The 18024-nt window shown below is 41.3% G+C and overlaps 1 protein-coding gene across 8 annotated transcripts in view; it reads left to right on the top strand.

Moving 5' to 3' along the window:
* Positions 1-2946: 2946 nt before the first annotated feature.
* LOC110508653 (histone-lysine N-methyltransferase 2C) overlaps positions 2947-18024 on the top strand; it is a 145672-nt gene continuing 130594 nt past the window's right edge. For 7 of the 8 annotated variants that reach the window (XM_036966417.2, XM_036966415.2, XM_036966416.2 and 4 more), the window contains exons 1-2: positions 2947-4010; positions 7959-8156. In XM_036966417.2, coding sequence (XP_036822312.2) covers positions 7960-8156 — 197 coding nt within the window. In that variant the 5' untranslated portion in view covers positions 2947-4010; position 7959. The remainder of the gene's footprint in view (positions 4011-7958; positions 8157-18024) is intronic. The other variant, XM_036966414.2, reaches the window with a different exon arrangement.

The following is an 18024-nucleotide window of genomic DNA, read 5'->3' as shown; positions in this document are numbered from 1 at the left end:
CACCAAGGTGAATTGGTTTAGTCTTGACTCTTGGTTGACAGTGTTGGGGAATGGTTAATGTATTGATGCTCCAGTGCCAAATCAATGCAGATTTGATTCTATTTGTCTTTGTTACTTGTTTTTGATAAATATTAAATATTATTTGTAAATATTATTTATATACAGTTTTAAATGTTATGATTATTTATTTGTGTTGTTCCAAATGCATGAATAAAAATTACAGTTAGTGCAGAATGGGAGGGGGGGGGGGGGGGGGGGTTCGCCCAGGGAGCTATACAAGCTAAAACTGCCACTGACCAGGGACACACTCCAACACTTAGACATAAGCATTTGTGTTTAATGAGTCCGCCAGATCAGAGGCAGTAGGGATGACCAGGGATGTTCTCTTGATAAGTGTGTCAGAGAAAATGTAGGGAGTAAAAGGTACATTATTTTCATTAGAAATGTGGTGAAGTATCAGTGATGGTGCTGGAGGGGAGGGCTGCCGTCTTCTCAGCTCTTAACCAGCCATACTATTTTGTTTGTTTTTTTGCGTTGTTCGTAACTTGTTTTGTACATAATGTTGCTGCTACCTCCTCTTATGAACAAAAAGAGCTTCTGGACATCAGTACTGCGATTGCTCACCTCAAACTGGAGGAAGAGTTATTCAATGAGTTGGACGGGAGGGATATAATACGGACACCCGACCAGGCCCAGATCCCCGTTATTTGTTGGAGAAGGAAACTGAGATTTCTCGGAAAGAGATCAGGTTGCCTTGTGAGGATCAGGCAATGAGTGGCTAATCTGCCATTGACTTCCGTCCTGCTAGCTAACGTTCAATCACTGGAAAATAAATAGGAAGAACTGAAAGTATGTTTATCCTACCAATGGGACATTCAAAACTGTAATATCTTATGTTTCAACGAGTCGTGCTGAACAACAACATTAAGAACATACAGCTGGTGGGTTATACGCTCTATCGGCAGGACAGAACAGCAGACTCTGGTAAGACACAGGGCAGGGGCCTATGCATTTATGTAAACAACAGCTGGTGCCCAATATCTAAGGAAGTCTTGAGGTTTTGCTCGCCTGAGGTAGAGTAACTCATGATAAGCTGTAAACCACACTATCTACCTAGAGAGCTTTCATCTGTATTTTTCGTAGCTGTCTACATACCATCACAGACCGATGTTGGCACTAAAACTGCACTCAATGAGCTGTATACCGCCATAAGCAAACAGGAAAACGCTCATCCAGAGGCGTTGCTAATAGTGGCTGGGGACTTTCATGCAGGGAAACTTCAATTAGTTTCTATCAGCATGTTAAATGTGCACCCAGAGGGAAAACAATTCTAGACCACCTTTACTCCACACACAGAGACGTGTACAAAGTTCTCCCTTGTCCTCCATTTGGCAAATCTGACCATAATTCTATCCTCCTGATTCCTGCTTACAAGCAAAAATTAAAGCTGGAAGCAACAGTGACTCGGTCTATAAAAAGTGGTCAGATGAAGCAGAAGCTAAACTACAGGACTGTTTTGCTAGCATAGACTGGAATATGTTCCAGGATTCTTCCGATGGCATTGAGGAGTACACAACATCAGTCACTGGCTTTATCAATAAGTGCATCGAGGACGTCGTCCCCACAGTGACTGTATGTACCCCAACCAGAAGCCATGGATTATAGTCAACATTCGCACCGAGCTAAAGGGTAGAACTGCCGCATTCAAGGTGCGGGACTCTAACCCGGAAGCTTATAAGAAATCCCTCTATGCCCTCCGACGAACCATCAAACAGGCAAAGTGTCAATACAGGACTAAGATCAAATCATACTACACGGGCTCCGACGCTCGTCGGATGTGGCAGGGCCTGCAAACTACTACAGACTACAAAGAGAAGCACAGCCGAGAGCTGCCCAGTGACAAAAGCTTAACAGACGAGCTAAATAATTTACATGCTCGCTTCGAGGCAAGCAACACTGAAACATGCATGAGAGCATCAGCTGTTCGGGACGACTGTGTGATCACTCTCTCTGCATCCGATGTGAGTAAGACCTTTAAACAGGTCAACCTTCACAAGTCCGCAGGGCCAGACGGATAACCAGGATGTGTACTCCGAGCATGCGCTGACCAACTAGCAAGTGTCTTAACTGACATTTTCAACCTCTACCTGTCTGAATCTGTAGTACCAACATGTTTCAAGCAGTCCACCATATTCCCTGTGCCCAAGAACACTAAGGTAACCTGCCTAACCTGCCTAAACTACCAACCCGTAGCACTCCGACCGCAAGGTACCACAGAAGGTAGTGTGAACGGCCCAGTACATCACTGGGGCCAAGCTTCCTGCTATCCAGGACCTCTATACTAGGCGGTGTCAGAGGAAGGTCCCTAAAACATTGTCAATGACTCCAACCACCCTAGTCATAGACTGTTCTCTCTGCTACCGCATGGCAAGCGGTACCGGAGTGCCAAGTCTAGGTCCAAGAGGCTCCTAAATAGCTCCAACGTCCAAGCCATAAGACTCATCAAATGGCTATCTATGCATAGTTACTTTAATAACTCTACCTTCATGTGCATATTACCTCAATTACCTTGACACCGGTGCCCCCACACATTGACTCGGTACCACTGGTACCCCCTCTATTGTTATTTTCTGCTGCTCTTTAATCATTTGTTGTTCTTATCGCTTACTTTTTTGGGGGTATTTTCTTAAAACTGCATTGTTGGTTAATTAAGGGCTTGTAAGTAAGCAGGTCTACCTGTTGTATTTGGTGCGTGTGACTAATACAATTTGATTTGGTTTGAAGTGAAAGTAAAAGTTGGCAAAAATATAAATATTAAAGTAAAATACAGATACCCCAAAAAACGACTAATGATATGATTAATATGAGGCTGACAAGTGGCGGAATTGCCCTTTAAATCACAAGGCCTACTGCAGTCCGTTCCACAGTTTATGATCAGAGTTCCACATTTTAGAAGTAACCGATTCACTTTACCGTATTTATTAAATGCCCATATTCTTCCGCAGGGTCAGGGAGTATTTTCAAGAAATTGTTTTATAAACCTATGGAAATTGCATTTAACCTCATTTGCGGTTTTGATTTCTAATACAAGTGAAAATAATAAAATATTATTAGAAACCATTACATCTCCAAGTGTATCGCTTCGATTTATGCAACGATATTTTCGACCTATATTTTTGGGAGTCCTACAGTCGGGAGTTATTATTTTGTGTCACTTAAACATGGCCACCGTAAAGAGTACGATACAACTTTAATTATTTTGACCAGGTAGAACTCGCCATTTCGTGTTTTTTGACATAGCTAGAGTAAAAAAAGTGTTTTTGTTTATCTGAACACTCGTGTTAGTGTTTCCGGCTGGCCAGCTGAGGCGTCTTTCTGCCGCGGCTGAACAAAATAGAACCAGTTGGCAACGCTCGTGAGCCAGCGAGCTAGCTCGAGGAACTAGCCTTTGCATCGGTTATTTTTGTCCAAAGCATTGGCTCTCTCGTGAAGATTTTGTAATTTTTTTTTTGAAGAAGACTACTTGGAATTCGTGCCTGTTTTGGATTATGGATATTGGCTACATCTTCCCCCTATAATAATAGTTAGTAAAAGGATTAAGTGTGGCAGTTAGCTGAACATTTTATTTGTGCGACGACAGCTGTCATTTGGAGAAAAGAAAGTGATCCATCATGCGTTTGCAATGAAGCTGATCTCTACTGGATTTACATTTTGCATCCTTTTTTCAAATGGGTGATGTTATACATCGGAGTATTGGTGTATGCGTTCATGCTTTGTTTTTAACAGCGGTGGTATTGCTTTCGTAGCTAACATTGGCGTGGCCACCTAGCTAGTTAGCTACTTCTCGTACAGAACAGAAGACTGAGCTAGCTAACTTATCTAACGTTAACTAGCTGAGTGACAGTTGGCGATATCATTATTCCTCACAAATACACTACAAAGTGATATAACTATATATCTCTTACAATTTTGGATATGAAGAAGATAACCTACTATTCATAATTTTGAAGGTAAGTTATTTTAGCTAGCTATTTCATGTACTCGCTTGCTACATAATTCTCGGATTTGCAGCGGCCGCTCGAGCCTAGTGTTTTTCCGCCGCCTTGTTTGTTCCGTTCTTCGACACAGCGAATCAGCCAAACTATACGAATTTCTGCTAGAAAATACATTTAGACACGTAAATGATTCAGTTGTGGCTAAATGCAAGGCTAACGTGTGCTGTGAATCACCGCTGTTGATTCTGTATACTGTAATGTTATGTAGCTAGCGAACCTGTTAGCTAACAACTAGAAGTTGACCAGCTAAGTTAGCTACGCTCGTTTTGATCTCTGTATATTTATTTTGGAGGTCGTCTCATACAAAACATAATGCTAACAAAACTAGATAACCATCTAGTTTACTGGATAGCTATCGACATAGTTGGCAAACTTCTGTATTTGGGAAATGTAGCGAGTTAGCTAGTTGATTTGCTAGCCAAAACCTTTTATCCACACGCTAGTTAGCTAACGTTAGCTACCGGGTAGGTAGCTGTGGAATCATGCATGACTTCTAAAAGTGACTTGACTTTGAAGTTTAATGTTAGATAATTGTTAAAACTACCAGGCAGCCTTGGATATCAACACTATGTAGATCTTGACTAACGCTAACTCCCATTTTCAACGGCTCAGCAAATTAGCTAATGGTAGCTACCTACCGTTTTTAGCTAACTAGTCTTTCAGATACTTTGGCTGGCGATATAGGCAGTTGCATCCCATTTATCATTAATCAAATACCCTGATCATCATCTTATCTCTCTGTATCCCACAAAGTGGGATATCACAAGTCTATTAGTAGGCACATCATATTGTTACTCATTTGCAATGCCATGCAATAGCCTAACAAAGACTACAAAGAACCTAGGATGGCTGGCTAGCTAGTTAGCTTGTTTTGGCTGACTTGAGCATGCAGTTGCTTTGTGCTGTACGCTAGTTTAACAAAGGTAGCTAGCTAGCCCAGTGTGTCTGGGGGTACCCGACTGTGCCCACTGCCTTATGAAACCAATGTTCTTCCATGCTAATGTAGTTCTCTGTAGAAACTAATATGAAACATTATGATTCACGTTAAAGTGTATATATTTAGTCTGTTTACCATAATTGGTCACTACACTTTTTTTTTATTTTATTCCACTTTTTTTTATCTAGTCATTGATCTACTTCACGCCCCAGCTTTTCGCCACCCACTTGTGCCTCCTCCTTATGGTCATAGTCTGAGTAGGGCTATAGTGAATCTTTCTTTCCAGAATCCATACTTTATCTATTTGTTATGTTTGTAACCTGTACTTGTTCAAACTTGCTGTCAAGCCTATTGCTCTATAGGCAGACAAGGGCACATAATGTATCAGCCTACTTGCTTGTGTATGACAAAGACCACATTAAGGGCTGCTGTGATTGCCTTTGGGAAGAATGGAATATAGACGTTAGGCAATTGGCTTACCAAAGACCATCCAATCAAGGGGGCTCATCTAGGGTCTACATATTTTGCAGCAACCTACATGATTTGGAACAACCCCATGCTCAATTTGTTGATACTGTGTCAGTTATGTTTTTTCTCTCCCATTGACTACATCTAGTCTTAGCTGAACTTCCCCACAAAGATGGCATTGGATGCCACAATAGGTCAAATGTAGGCTCAGTCACAGAATAACATCAAGCTGTGTTTTGGAAAGACTCAGCTCTCACATAGGTAGCTAGTTCATTACAATCTCAAAATCAGTGCAAGGTCCCCCTGATGACACAGCAGTATACTGTGCAGTGGAGGGATGGATCCTGGTCATGGCTAGCAGGAATGCATATAATGTCAAATAAGGCACTTCTGGCATTAGCTGCATCCTGTCTAGTCAACCATGGATCCGGTGTAGTAGGCTAGTTCCAGGAAGAGACAGTTTGCCGGAAGAGAGAGTCTCCCATTGGCACTGTCCCTCAACTGTCTGAGAGAACAGGGTGTCAGACAAGCCCATAAAAAAATCGGGATGACATCATCTTTAACAGACAGTCAGGCTGAGCTGAAAAGTCAATACACTTATGACTTTTTGTTCTCATTGTTTGTCATAAAACAAATATGCCTACTGCTTTACAGTGTGTCCTCTCGTACTGTTACAATATGATACTGAACAGAGAACCACAGTGGAGCAAACTAATTAATCCACTGTGGAACAAACAAATAGAGCAGGCTTATTTCAGTGGTAAGTAGAGGCAACTTCGGAGGCTGATAGGAGAGGAATGCAAGAACACAAGCAAGGCATCGAAGGACGAACGATCATCCAGACAGAGACATGAGGTCACAGTGTGGTGGTAGGTAGCTCAGGAAAGGAGAGAGTAGGTATGTGAACTCTTACATTGATAACACTGTCGAATAGGTTGAACATTGCTTCAGCTGATAAGTGATTTTGAAGGACACGTAGAAAGGTCAGAGGTAAGTTTTAGGCATTTCCTCGAGTATCATATCTGGAAAAAGATATGCCACCCCTGTTTTGGTAATAAGCTGAGGGATGGGCCTGGAGAAATGTAACCACTCTCAAATTCAAAGAGAGCTATGGGTGCCAGAACTATGACAAATGTGTTTTAACCATGTTTTGATTTATACTGAAGAAAAATATAAATGCAACAATTTGAAAGATTTTACTGAATTGCAGTTCATATAAAGAAATCAGTCCATGTATTTCACATGATTGGGAATACAGATATGCATCATAAAAAAAGTAGGGGTGTGGATCAGAACCAGTCCTCATCTCCTTCGTATAGAGTTGATCAGGATGTTGATTGTGGAATGTTGTCCCACTCCTCTTCAATGGCTGTGCGAAGTTGTTGGGAACTTTAACACGAGCATCCAGAGCATTCCAAACGTGCCCAATGGGTGACATGTCTGGTGATTTATGCAGGCCATGGAAGAACATTTTCAGCTTCCAGGAATTATGAACAGATGCATGCGACATGGGGCCATGCTGAAACATGAGGTGATGGCGACTGATGAAAGGCACGGCAATGGGCCTCAGGATCTCATCACGGTATTTCTGTACATTCAAATTGCCATCAATAAAATGCAATTGTGCTCGTTGTCTGTACTAATGCCTACCCATATTGTAATCCCACTGCCACCATGGGGCACTCTGTTCACAAAGTTGACATTAGCAATCTGCTCGCGCACACAATGCCATACACGTGGTCTGCGGTTGTGAGGCCAGTTGGACGTACTGCCAAATTCTCTAAAATGACATTGGAGGTGGCTTACGGTAGAGAAATTAACATTGAATTCTCTGTCAACAGCTCTGGTGGACATTCCTGCAGTCAGCATGCCAATTGCACGCTACCTAAACTTGAGTTATCTGTGGCAGTGTGTTGTGACAAAGCGGCATGTTTTAGTGACTGTTTATTGTCCCCACCACAACGTGCTTCTGTGTAATGATTGTGCTGTTTAATCAGCTTCTTGATATGCTTCACCTGTCAGGTGGATGGGTTATCTTGGCAAAATATGAATGATCACTAACAGGGATGTAAACAAATTTGTGCACAATATTTGGGAAATATACTTTTTGTGTGTATGGAAAATGTTTATTTCAGCCCATGAAAAATGGGACCAACACTACATGTTGCGTTTATATTTTTGTTCAGTGTACTTTGTTTACAAACTTTGGAGTAAAATAAGGTTCTGATGGGGTATGACAGTTGAGGCATTTAAGTTCTGTTCTTCAAGAACCAATGAGTACATTAATTTATGTCTAAAGATGGAAGAGCATCTGCAGATTGACCCTTTTTTAATAATCAATTGTGTAGAATAGATTCAACATTTGATCAAGGCAATGTGATAACTTGTCCGGCACATCTTATTCATACACTGATTCCAAAGTACGTCAAGTAACCAAACCACATATTCAAACAGGCATGATTGTGCACTGATGCCTCTCTCTCCTTCCCTTCGAGAAGAATGTCATCAGAGGATAAGACTGTGGAGCCCTCTGACCAGGGACCCTCGCTGCCCTCCGGCAGTGCAGGGGCCACGTCCACAGGAAGCCCTGCCCAGACAGACAAGCGCCCCAGGGGCAGGCCGCGCAAGGATGCTGCCACCACCACCACCACCACCATTGCACCCCAGGCGCCACCCACATCCAAGACCAGGAAGAAGTATGTTGTTTACCCTCCATATCTTCACAATTCTATTGGTAATTTACAGTGCACATAGACTTGCCTGAGTCATCACAAACACTATAAATCATTCTTCTGTGAACTTAGTCTGTGTTTTGTTTGTGGTGTTAGAACTGGAAGCTATTCAAGTGGCTTTAGAGCCCCACAGTGGAGGTGTCATAATACCCATAAAACCTAGTGGCCAAACGGAAACGGTTCCAATTGTTTTTCCACCATTACTTTTTCCCCATACGGGATTTTAGAAATACTTAAAATAAGGGCTGTGTTTCGTGTAAGCTTACCCTGGCGTGACTTTTTGATAACCATGTAAATGTCTCTCAGACAAGCTGACACTTATCAATATATTTGTCTCTATATTTGCTCAGATTTGAAAATGGTAATTAGCATCAAATTAGACGTCATGCAAAACTACAAATCCCTGCAAGCTCCTGCATGTCATCTCTAGCTGACCCCTTTGCTAACAGGTATTGTGTCAATTTAAAACTTAATAAACAAGACAGTTCACGGAATTGTCAATTTAAAGAAATGTAGCCAATTTATTCATTACTACATTTGAATTAACATTAGATAGTTAATCCAAATATTCTTACCTTTGTCTCGATTCGGCAGTCTCACCCATATCATCATAGTATTTGTAGTTCTTTATGATATGCTAATTACCTTCTACTCTGGCTTTCATTTTTGGGGTGTAATCACAGGTGAATATATTGATCAAAGTCACCTTGTCCTAGAGAGATTTACGCTTATCAAAACGTCACATCAGGGTAAGCCTACACGAAACACAGCTCTTATTGTAAGTGTTTCTAAAATCCCCTATGGGAAGAATGAATGGTAGAAAGACGATTGGAACCATTTCCCAGTTTAACCTCTAGGTTTTATGGGTGTTATGACTCATACTGTGGTGTTCTATTCCCCTTCCCCAAAATGTGTTTAAACATTACATAGATACTATCCAAATCTGTTCATCAGGCAAAGATCTCATTTTGCAGACCGTTATCCAGAGCTACTCCATGCATAGGGGGCTAAACACATTTATAAATACAGGTAACTCAAGCACAAACCCTTTCCACGGTTTTATTGCATGCAGCAGTACCAACCTGCCTCATTTGTTATATCCATGGCAACACATAATGCAGCTCAGAGAGCTGAGCTGTGTAATATGATGCCTACAATTGATCTAACTCTGACTAATTTGATCTGGGGTCACCATATTAGGATATCAAGGAGATGGTGTGTGTGAGCAATCTATTATCAATCAATCATCCAAATGATATGTTTATGCCATGGCTATAAGGACAGCCGAGACAATTCCCGGTCTAGGTCGAATTAGCTGATAGGTTGGTTGGTGGGAGTGGCAAAGCATGGGTGTAGGTCAACATGTCATTTGCCCCATTATTTATAGCATGCAAGTGATCCAAGGAATACATAGCCTATGCCTGCTATATGGTTGGGCTGTATTTCCCAGCATGTGCTGACGTCCTCACTTGGTTCTTTCCAAGGTCTCCCTTGTTCCAGAATCAAGCAGTGGACGGCTGTTCAGGTTATCAGTGTGTTATTATGGTCAGTTGGGTTTGAATGAGAGAGAGTGCATCAGTTTTCTGGGACACTCTTGGCGGTGATAATGCTAAAGACCCATGGGACGGTGGAGGGAAGTATGCATTATTACCGATACTTGCGTCTCAGGCAGCACCTTTCATCGAGGGGGAGGGGAAGCTTGCTGTATACATCTCAGATGACTCAATACTAGCATGTTGTTTTTGTAAGAAGAGTAAGATTTGAAGTGTTCATATCAGGAGAATGAACAAATGTAGTCTAGAGCTAGTGAAACTGGGCACTATTTTGATGTAAATAGGACACAAAAGGGTTCACTTAGAAGTTAGACATTTTGTTGACTAATTGGATACTGCGTTGAATCACCCAGTCATCCACCACTCCATTCCAGAATAGGGAAATCTGTTCCAGGTTTTCTTGTCAGCTCCCTGAGAGCTGGAACTACTTACCACAGCATTATTTTCAACCTCTTTTTTTCTCTTCTCTCTCCTGGTGGTGGGATCATGGGGAGAAGTTGGGGAGTTGGATGTTCCAGACCTTTAGGGTTTTTTGCCATTTCAAGAAAAGTCAAAAGAAAAGACTACACTTCGAAGGCTACATGAGAGCATAAGGACACTGCGCTATAGGCACAGCACGTTCGGAATGGTCACAGACAGGGTTATGACGATATACAGTTGTCTGTACTAGACCTAAATGTCAGATTCTTATGTACCTGTTGCTCATAAAGTGTATTTATCATTAATACCTTGGTGAATAATCAGAAAGCCCTGGTAATTGTGTAGAGAGTGATATTCCATGCCAGTGAAGGTGGGTCAGATCAGATGCATCATCAACTTAATACAGGTTGACTTTATGGCTTGTGTGTATGTACTACCAATCTTCTGAATATGGCTGATATCAGACATTAATTTACGTCAGACGTATCTATCTTTACTCAAACAGACATATCTATCTGCTGTAGACGTTGGGCACCAGAGAAGCCCCTTACGGCCTCTCTCCTATCAGACAGTGACAGTGACGGAGGGAGAGAGGAGCTGGAGATGTCTGGGAACAGCGATGCATTTTTGAATTTATCCTGGTGTCTGTCTACTCTACACCCCCGTGCCGTCATCACTGGGATGCTCCTGGGCTTTGAGGTTGTGGGTTACAACATTATGGAGCTCTCGTCACTGTTAGAGCTGGGCTTATTTTGGGCCTTATGGACTTGCTTAAATATGTGTTGCCATGACGAGACTTCATTACAGAAATAAAGATCAGGGCTATCTAGTGTCTACTTCACTAATCATTTATTGATTTGGTACTTTCTGTTGGTATGGCTGTTTTTTTGGTTCACTGTTTCCTGCCCAATGCAGAGTCTTGAACTGTGCCATTTAGTCTTCCATCTTGTTGCTGCTTATCTGGAGTAGGAAGTCATTTGGAGGGAGGAGTTGACTTGGCAAACTGGCCGATTTGTGTGTTCTTTCTCCAGTGGCATCGAAAATTACCCCCTCCCCCTGCATCCTCCCCACTACCCCCGCAAAATGCTGGCTTCTCTCATTTAGACTGTTTGCTCTTCCCACTTAGTGGGCTCACTGTACGTGGTGCTGTTTAATTTGTATCCATGACAATTATCACCTCGACGTGGCCCTCAGATTGGGTTAAGACAGAACTCCTACTGGAGGATCCTGACACTGACAAATCTCTCCTTGTGTGTGTGTGTGCTCTGTTTATGCACTCTCCATTGATGTTTGTTTACTTTGCTCTGCAGACTGTTCATTTAAAAAAAAAAAAGAGAGGAAAATGTACATCACCTTGTTTGCAGGTCTGAGTTTTGACTGTAGCAACTATCTGTGTGTCTTTAACTCTGCCCTAGTGTCACTTACAGGTAAGTTGTCATCATCATCAGAGGAGCCTAGAGGTGAAGGGTGGGGTAGGCTAGTGATGGTATGAGAGGTGAAGGGTGGGGTAGACTAGTGATGGTATGAGAGGTGAAGGGTGGGGTAGGCTAGTGATGTTGTGAAGGGTGGGGTAGACTAGTGATGGTATGAGAGGTGAAGGGTGGGGTAGACTAGTGATGGTATGAGAGGTGAAGGGTGGGGTAGACTAGTGATGGTATGAGAGGTGAAGGGTGGGGTAGACTAGTGATGGTATGAGAGGTGAAGGGTGGGGTAGACTAGTGATGGTATGAGAGGTGAAGGGTGGGGTAGACTAGTGATGGTATGGGAGGTGAAGGGTGGGGTAGACTAGTGATGGTATGGGAGGTGAAGGGTGGGGTAGGCTAGTGATGGTATGAGAGGTGAAGGGTGGGGTAGACTAGTGATGGTGTGAGAGGTGAAGGGTGGGGTAGGCTAGTGATGTTGTGAAGGGTGGGGTAGACTAGTGATGGTATGGGAGGTGAAGGGTGGGGTAGACTAGTGATGGTATGAGAGGTGAAGGGTGGGGTAGACTAGTGATGGTGTGAAGGGTGGGGTAGACTAGTGATGGTGTGAAGGGTGGGGTAGACTAGTGATGGTGTGAAGGGTGGGGTAGACTAGTGATGGTGTGAAGGGTGGGGTAGACTAGTGATGGTGTGAGAGGTGAAGGGTGGGGTAGGCTAGTGATGGTATGAGAGGTGAAGGGTGGGGTAGGCTAGTGATTGCGTGAGACGTGTAGTAAAGTCTCTTGAGCCACTCAACAGGAGGTCGAGTGTGATCTGAGTAGGGCCAAATTCCATCTATTGTGAGAAGCATAAAATGCTTAATTTTCTTCCGTCCGCCTTCCACTGGTAGTTGGACAAGAGTCATTGACCAGCAGCTTGTTTAGGAGGTGGTAGCCTAATGATTTTAACCTGATTAAGTGAATATATTATCCAAATACATGTTTTGCGTGCTAGTCTAGGTCTGTAGGCCCGTATACACTTCACAAAAATACAGGGATGGACAATAACAATAAAACTGACGGGCTCAATGTCCTTCTGATTGTACTAAATAGCTGAAGTAATATGGCCTTTCTGTTCATTTCCAGCTTGTGTCTGTCTGAAGCACAACCTCTGGCCATATTACAACTCTCATCATCCAGATTGATCAACGCATGTTTGTGTTTTGTCGTGTTATAAATCACTGGCTTGTTTTTACGTGATGTATTCTCCCATTGGGTTAAAATGTGGCTTGCTTATGTTCAGCAGTTACATTTCGATTAGGCCATAATAATTGTGTCATACCATTTGGGACTGAGAGTAATGGGCTTGGCTTTGCTTCTCATATGCTTCCCTGGTTTGATCTATGATGGGAGAATTTAGTTGGAAAGAAGATATCCCAGTCCTAGGCATTCTCAATTACATATTTACCTCACAGTTCTTGTTTGGATGATCTCGCTAGCTACTATCAATCTATATTTAAGCAATAAGCCCTGAGATGTGGTATATGACCAGGCCAATATACCACGGCTAAGGGCTGTTCCAATGCGCAACGCAGAGTGCCTGAACACAGCCCTTAGCCGTGGTATATTGGCCATGTATCAAAAACCCTCGGCGCCTTGTTTTTATTATAAACCGGTTACCAATGTAATTAGAGCAGTAAAAATAAATATTTTGTCATACCCGTGGTATACGGTCTGATATACCACGGCTGTTAGCCAATCAGCATTCAGGGCTCAAACCACTCAGTTTATAATATTGAATGTTTACCAGGTTTCTGTCTGATGTTGATGTTTGTACATTCAAACTCATTGAAAGCAGGGAGGGAGAATCATGCTCCTCATTCTTGCCCTCTCTCGTTGCCCACCATGGTACCAGCAGCTTGTACCCATACTCTACCGCACCACTCCTCCTACTTCGCCTTTCCTTGCCCAGCGGCCTCAGTGCCTCCCTTTTTAAGAATCTGTCATGTTTTTTTTTTTCTGCCGTTGTAATCCTTGGGCGGGCTGCCTAAGCGTTCTTTTCGGGTTGCCCAAGTCCAAACAGTGTTAAACAAAAATGCTTTCATTGTTAACTTAAATGACAAACCAGATGTGAAGTATGTAGAAACGATAATTGACCTTTGCATATACCAAACATTTGGACTACCTTTCTAATATTGAGTTGCACCCTCCCTTTTGCCCTCAGAACAGCCTCAATTCGTTGGGGCATGGACTCTACAAAGTGTCAAGTATTCCACAGGGATACTGGCCCATGTTGACTCCAATGCTTCCCACAGTTGTGTCAAGTTGGCTGGATGTCCTTTGGGTGGTGGAAAATTCTTGATACACACAGGAAACTGTTGTGTGAAGAACCCATTAGGGTTGCAGTTTTTTACACAGTCTATATATATATATATATATATATATATATATATATATATATATATATATATATATATATATATATATATATATATATATATATATATACATACATACATACATACATACATACATACATACATACATACATACATACATACATACATACATACATACATACATACATACATACATACATACATACATACATACATACATACATACATACATACATACATACATACATACATACATACATACATACATACATACATACATACATACATACATACATACATACATACATACATACATACATACATACATACATACATACATACATACATACATACATACATACATACATACATACATACATACATACATACATACATACATACATACATACATACATACATACATACATACATACATACATACATACATACATACATACATACATACATACATACATACATACATACATACATACATACATACATACATACATACATACATACATACATACATACATACATACATACATACATACATACATACATACATACATACATACATACATACATACATACATACATACATACATACATACATACATACATACATACATACATACATACATACATACATACATACATACATACATACATACATACATACATACATACATACATACATACATACATACATACATACATACATACAGTGCCTTGCGAAAGTATTCGGCCCCCTTGAACTTTGCGACCTTTTGCCACATTTCAGGCTTCAAACATAAAGATATAAAACTGTATTTTTTTGTGAAGAATCAACAACAAGTGGGACACAATCATGAAGTGGAACGACATTTATTGGATATTTCAAACTTTTTTAACAAATCAAAAACTGAAAAATTGGGCGTGCAAAATTATTCAGCCCCCTTAAGTTAATACTTTGTAGCGCCACCTTTTGCTGCGATTACAGCTGTAAGTCGCTTGGGGTATGTCTCTATCAGTTTTGCACATCGAGAGACTGACATTTTTTCCCATTCCTCCTTGCAAAACAGCTCGAGCTCAGTGAGGTTGGATGGAGAGCATTTGTGAACAGCAGTTTTCAGTTCTTTCCACAGATTCTCAATTGGATTCAGGTCTGGACTTTGACTTGGCCATTCTAACACCTGGATATGTTTATTTTTGAACCATTCCATTGTAGATTTTGCTTTATGTTTTGGATCATTGTCTTGTTGGAAGACAAATCTCCGTCCCAGTCTCAGGTCTTTTGCAGACTCCATCAGGTTTTCTTCCAGAATGGTCCTGTATTTGGCTCCATCCATCTTCCCATCAATTTTAACCATCTTCCCTGTCCCTGCTGAAGAGAAGCAGGCCCAAACCATGATGCTGCCACCACCATGTTTGACAGTGGGGATGGTGTGTTCAGTTGTGTTGCTTTTACCTCAAACATAACGTTTTGCATTGTTGCCAAAAAGTTCAATTTTGGTTTCATCTGACCAGAGCACCTTCTTCCACATGTTTGGTGTGTCTCCCAGGTGGCTTGTGGCAAACTTTAAACTACACTTTTTATGGATATCTTTAAGAAATGGCTTTCTTCTTGCCACTCTTCCATAAAGGCCAGATTTGTGCAATATAAGACTGATTGTTGTCCTATGGACAGAGTCTCCCACCTCAGCTGTAGATCTCTGCAGTTCATCCAGAGTGATCATGGGCCTCTTGGCTGCATCTCTGATCAGTCTTCTCCTTGTATGAGCTGAAAGTTTAGAGGGACGGCCAGGTCTTGGTAGATTTGCAGTGGTCTGATACTCCTTCCATTTCAATATTATCGCTTGCACAGTGCTCCTTGGGATGTTTAAAGCTTGGGAAATCTTTTTGTATCCAAATCCGGCTTTAAACTTCTTCACAACAATATCTCGGACCTGCCTGGTGTGTTCCTTGTTCTTCATGATGCTCTCTGCGCTTTTAACGGACCTCTGAGACTATCACAGTGCAGGTGCATTTATACGGAGACTTGATTACACACAGGTGGATTGTATTTATCATCATTAGTCATTTAGGTCAACATTGGATCATTCAGAGATCCTCACTGAACTTCTGGAGAGAGTTTGCTGCACTGAAAGTAAAGGGGCTGAATAATTTTGCACGCCCAATTTTTCAGTTTTTGATTTGTTAAAAAAGTTTGAAATATCCAATAAATCTCATTCCACTTCATGATTGTGTCCCACTTGTTGTTGATTCTTCACAAAAAAATACAGTTTTATATCTTTATGTTTGAAGCCTGAAATGTGGCAAAAGGTCGCAAAGTTCAAGGGGGCCGAATACTTTCGCAAGGCACTGTATATATATGATCTTTGAGAACTAACAATCACCAAAATAAAAGATTAACAGTCAGGGATAATAGAACGTTCTAAATTAATTTAGCGGTACTAATAACATCACACTAGCCATAGCAAAAGGCATAGAATTGCAGAATACTAGCTTTAAAACGGCAAACCTTTCTCTCAGCTCCCAAAAACAATCCCATTACAAAATAATGCTTTTAAAAAAAATAAAACCGGTTGTTTGGATGCTGATTGGACGAGCAGCGTTTCAATCGGTGCTGTGTTGGCCGTCACAACACACCTATGCCTGCTAACCGTTACTGTTTGTCCAGATCTGCAATAGGCTAACTAGCAATCATACCACACACAAAATCATTCAAAGTTGCACACATTTTCAATATGAATCCACAAGAACAAATAATATTTGTAGAGTATAGCTGATAGGCAGAGGAGAGGCCAGGTGTGTCATTGCGCATGAAATAACAGTGAGGCACGCTGCTCAAAAAGCTCCCCTATTGATCTTGTTTAGGGACAGTACAATCATCCTACGTAGGCTAGCCTACAACACAACAATGCAATGAATAATTGCATTATTGTTTGAGCACAAAATTCTACAATAGGCTGCAGTGAAAATGCTATTTGAATAACTGCGCAAATGCCCTTTCAGTTGTGGGTCTACTCTCGACAGTTTATTAGGTCTAGAAAGGGTCAGTGGTAGGCAAGTCTGGCTGTATTTTTACTTCTGATACTGATATGCGCTTTCTGTAGCGTATCATCAATTTCCTAAGTTGTCCTATAATAATGTGGCCACATATCCCCCAAGCAGGCCCAATTAGGCCTATTCAGGAAAGCTTAACGTGCGCTCTGCCTCCTCTCCAATCAAATCAAATTGCATTTGTCACATATGCTGAATACAATAGGTGTAGACCTTACAGCTTACTTACAGTTGAAGTCGGAAGTTTGCATACACTTAGGTTGGAGTCATTAAAACTTGTTTTTCAACCACTCCACAAATTTCTTTTTAACAAACTATAGTTTTGGCAAGTCGGTAAATGGTGTGGTCTACAGCTTATCATGAGATACTCTACTTCAGGCGAGCAGAAATTCGAGAACTCCTTAGATTTTGTTCACCAGCTGTTGTTTATTAATATACGTAGGCCGCCGCCCCTTGTCTTACCAGAGGCGGCTGTTCTATCCTGCCGAAAAAGCTGAAAACCCGCCAGTTGTATATTAATCATGTCGTCGTTCAGCCACGACTCGGTGGAACATAATATATTAGTTTTAAATGTCCCGTTGGTAGGATATACGTGCTCGTAGCCAGATTTTTAAAAATAGCTATTTTTATTTCTCAACTGTTAATTGTAGCGCTACTCTGATTTGAAGGTTGAGGGTTTGCTATGTGTCCGCTATGGAAATTCACGAGTATTTTATTTGTGTGTGTGTGTGTGTGTGTGTGTGTGTGTGTATGTATGTATATATTTTACACTACTCAAAAAAATAAAGGGAACACTAAAATAACACATCCTAGATCTGAATGAATGAAATATTCTTATTAAATATTTTTTTCTTTACATAGTTGAATGTGCTGACAACAAAATCACACAAATGATCAATGGAAATCAAATGTATCAACCCATGGAGGTCTGGATTTGGAGTCACACTCAAAATTAAAGTGGAAAACCACACTACAGGCTGATTCAACTTTGATGTAAAACAAGTCAAAATGTGGCC

Source organism: Oncorhynchus mykiss, chromosome 28 (genome assembly GCF_057628025.1).
Source record: "Oncorhynchus mykiss isolate SJ-2025 chromosome 28, ASM5762802v1, whole genome shotgun sequence".
NCBI lineage: Eukaryota > Metazoa > Chordata > Actinopteri > Salmoniformes > Salmonidae > Oncorhynchus > Oncorhynchus mykiss.
Note: the sequence above shows the minus strand (reverse complement) of the source record. Positions and strands in the feature narration are given on the sequence as shown.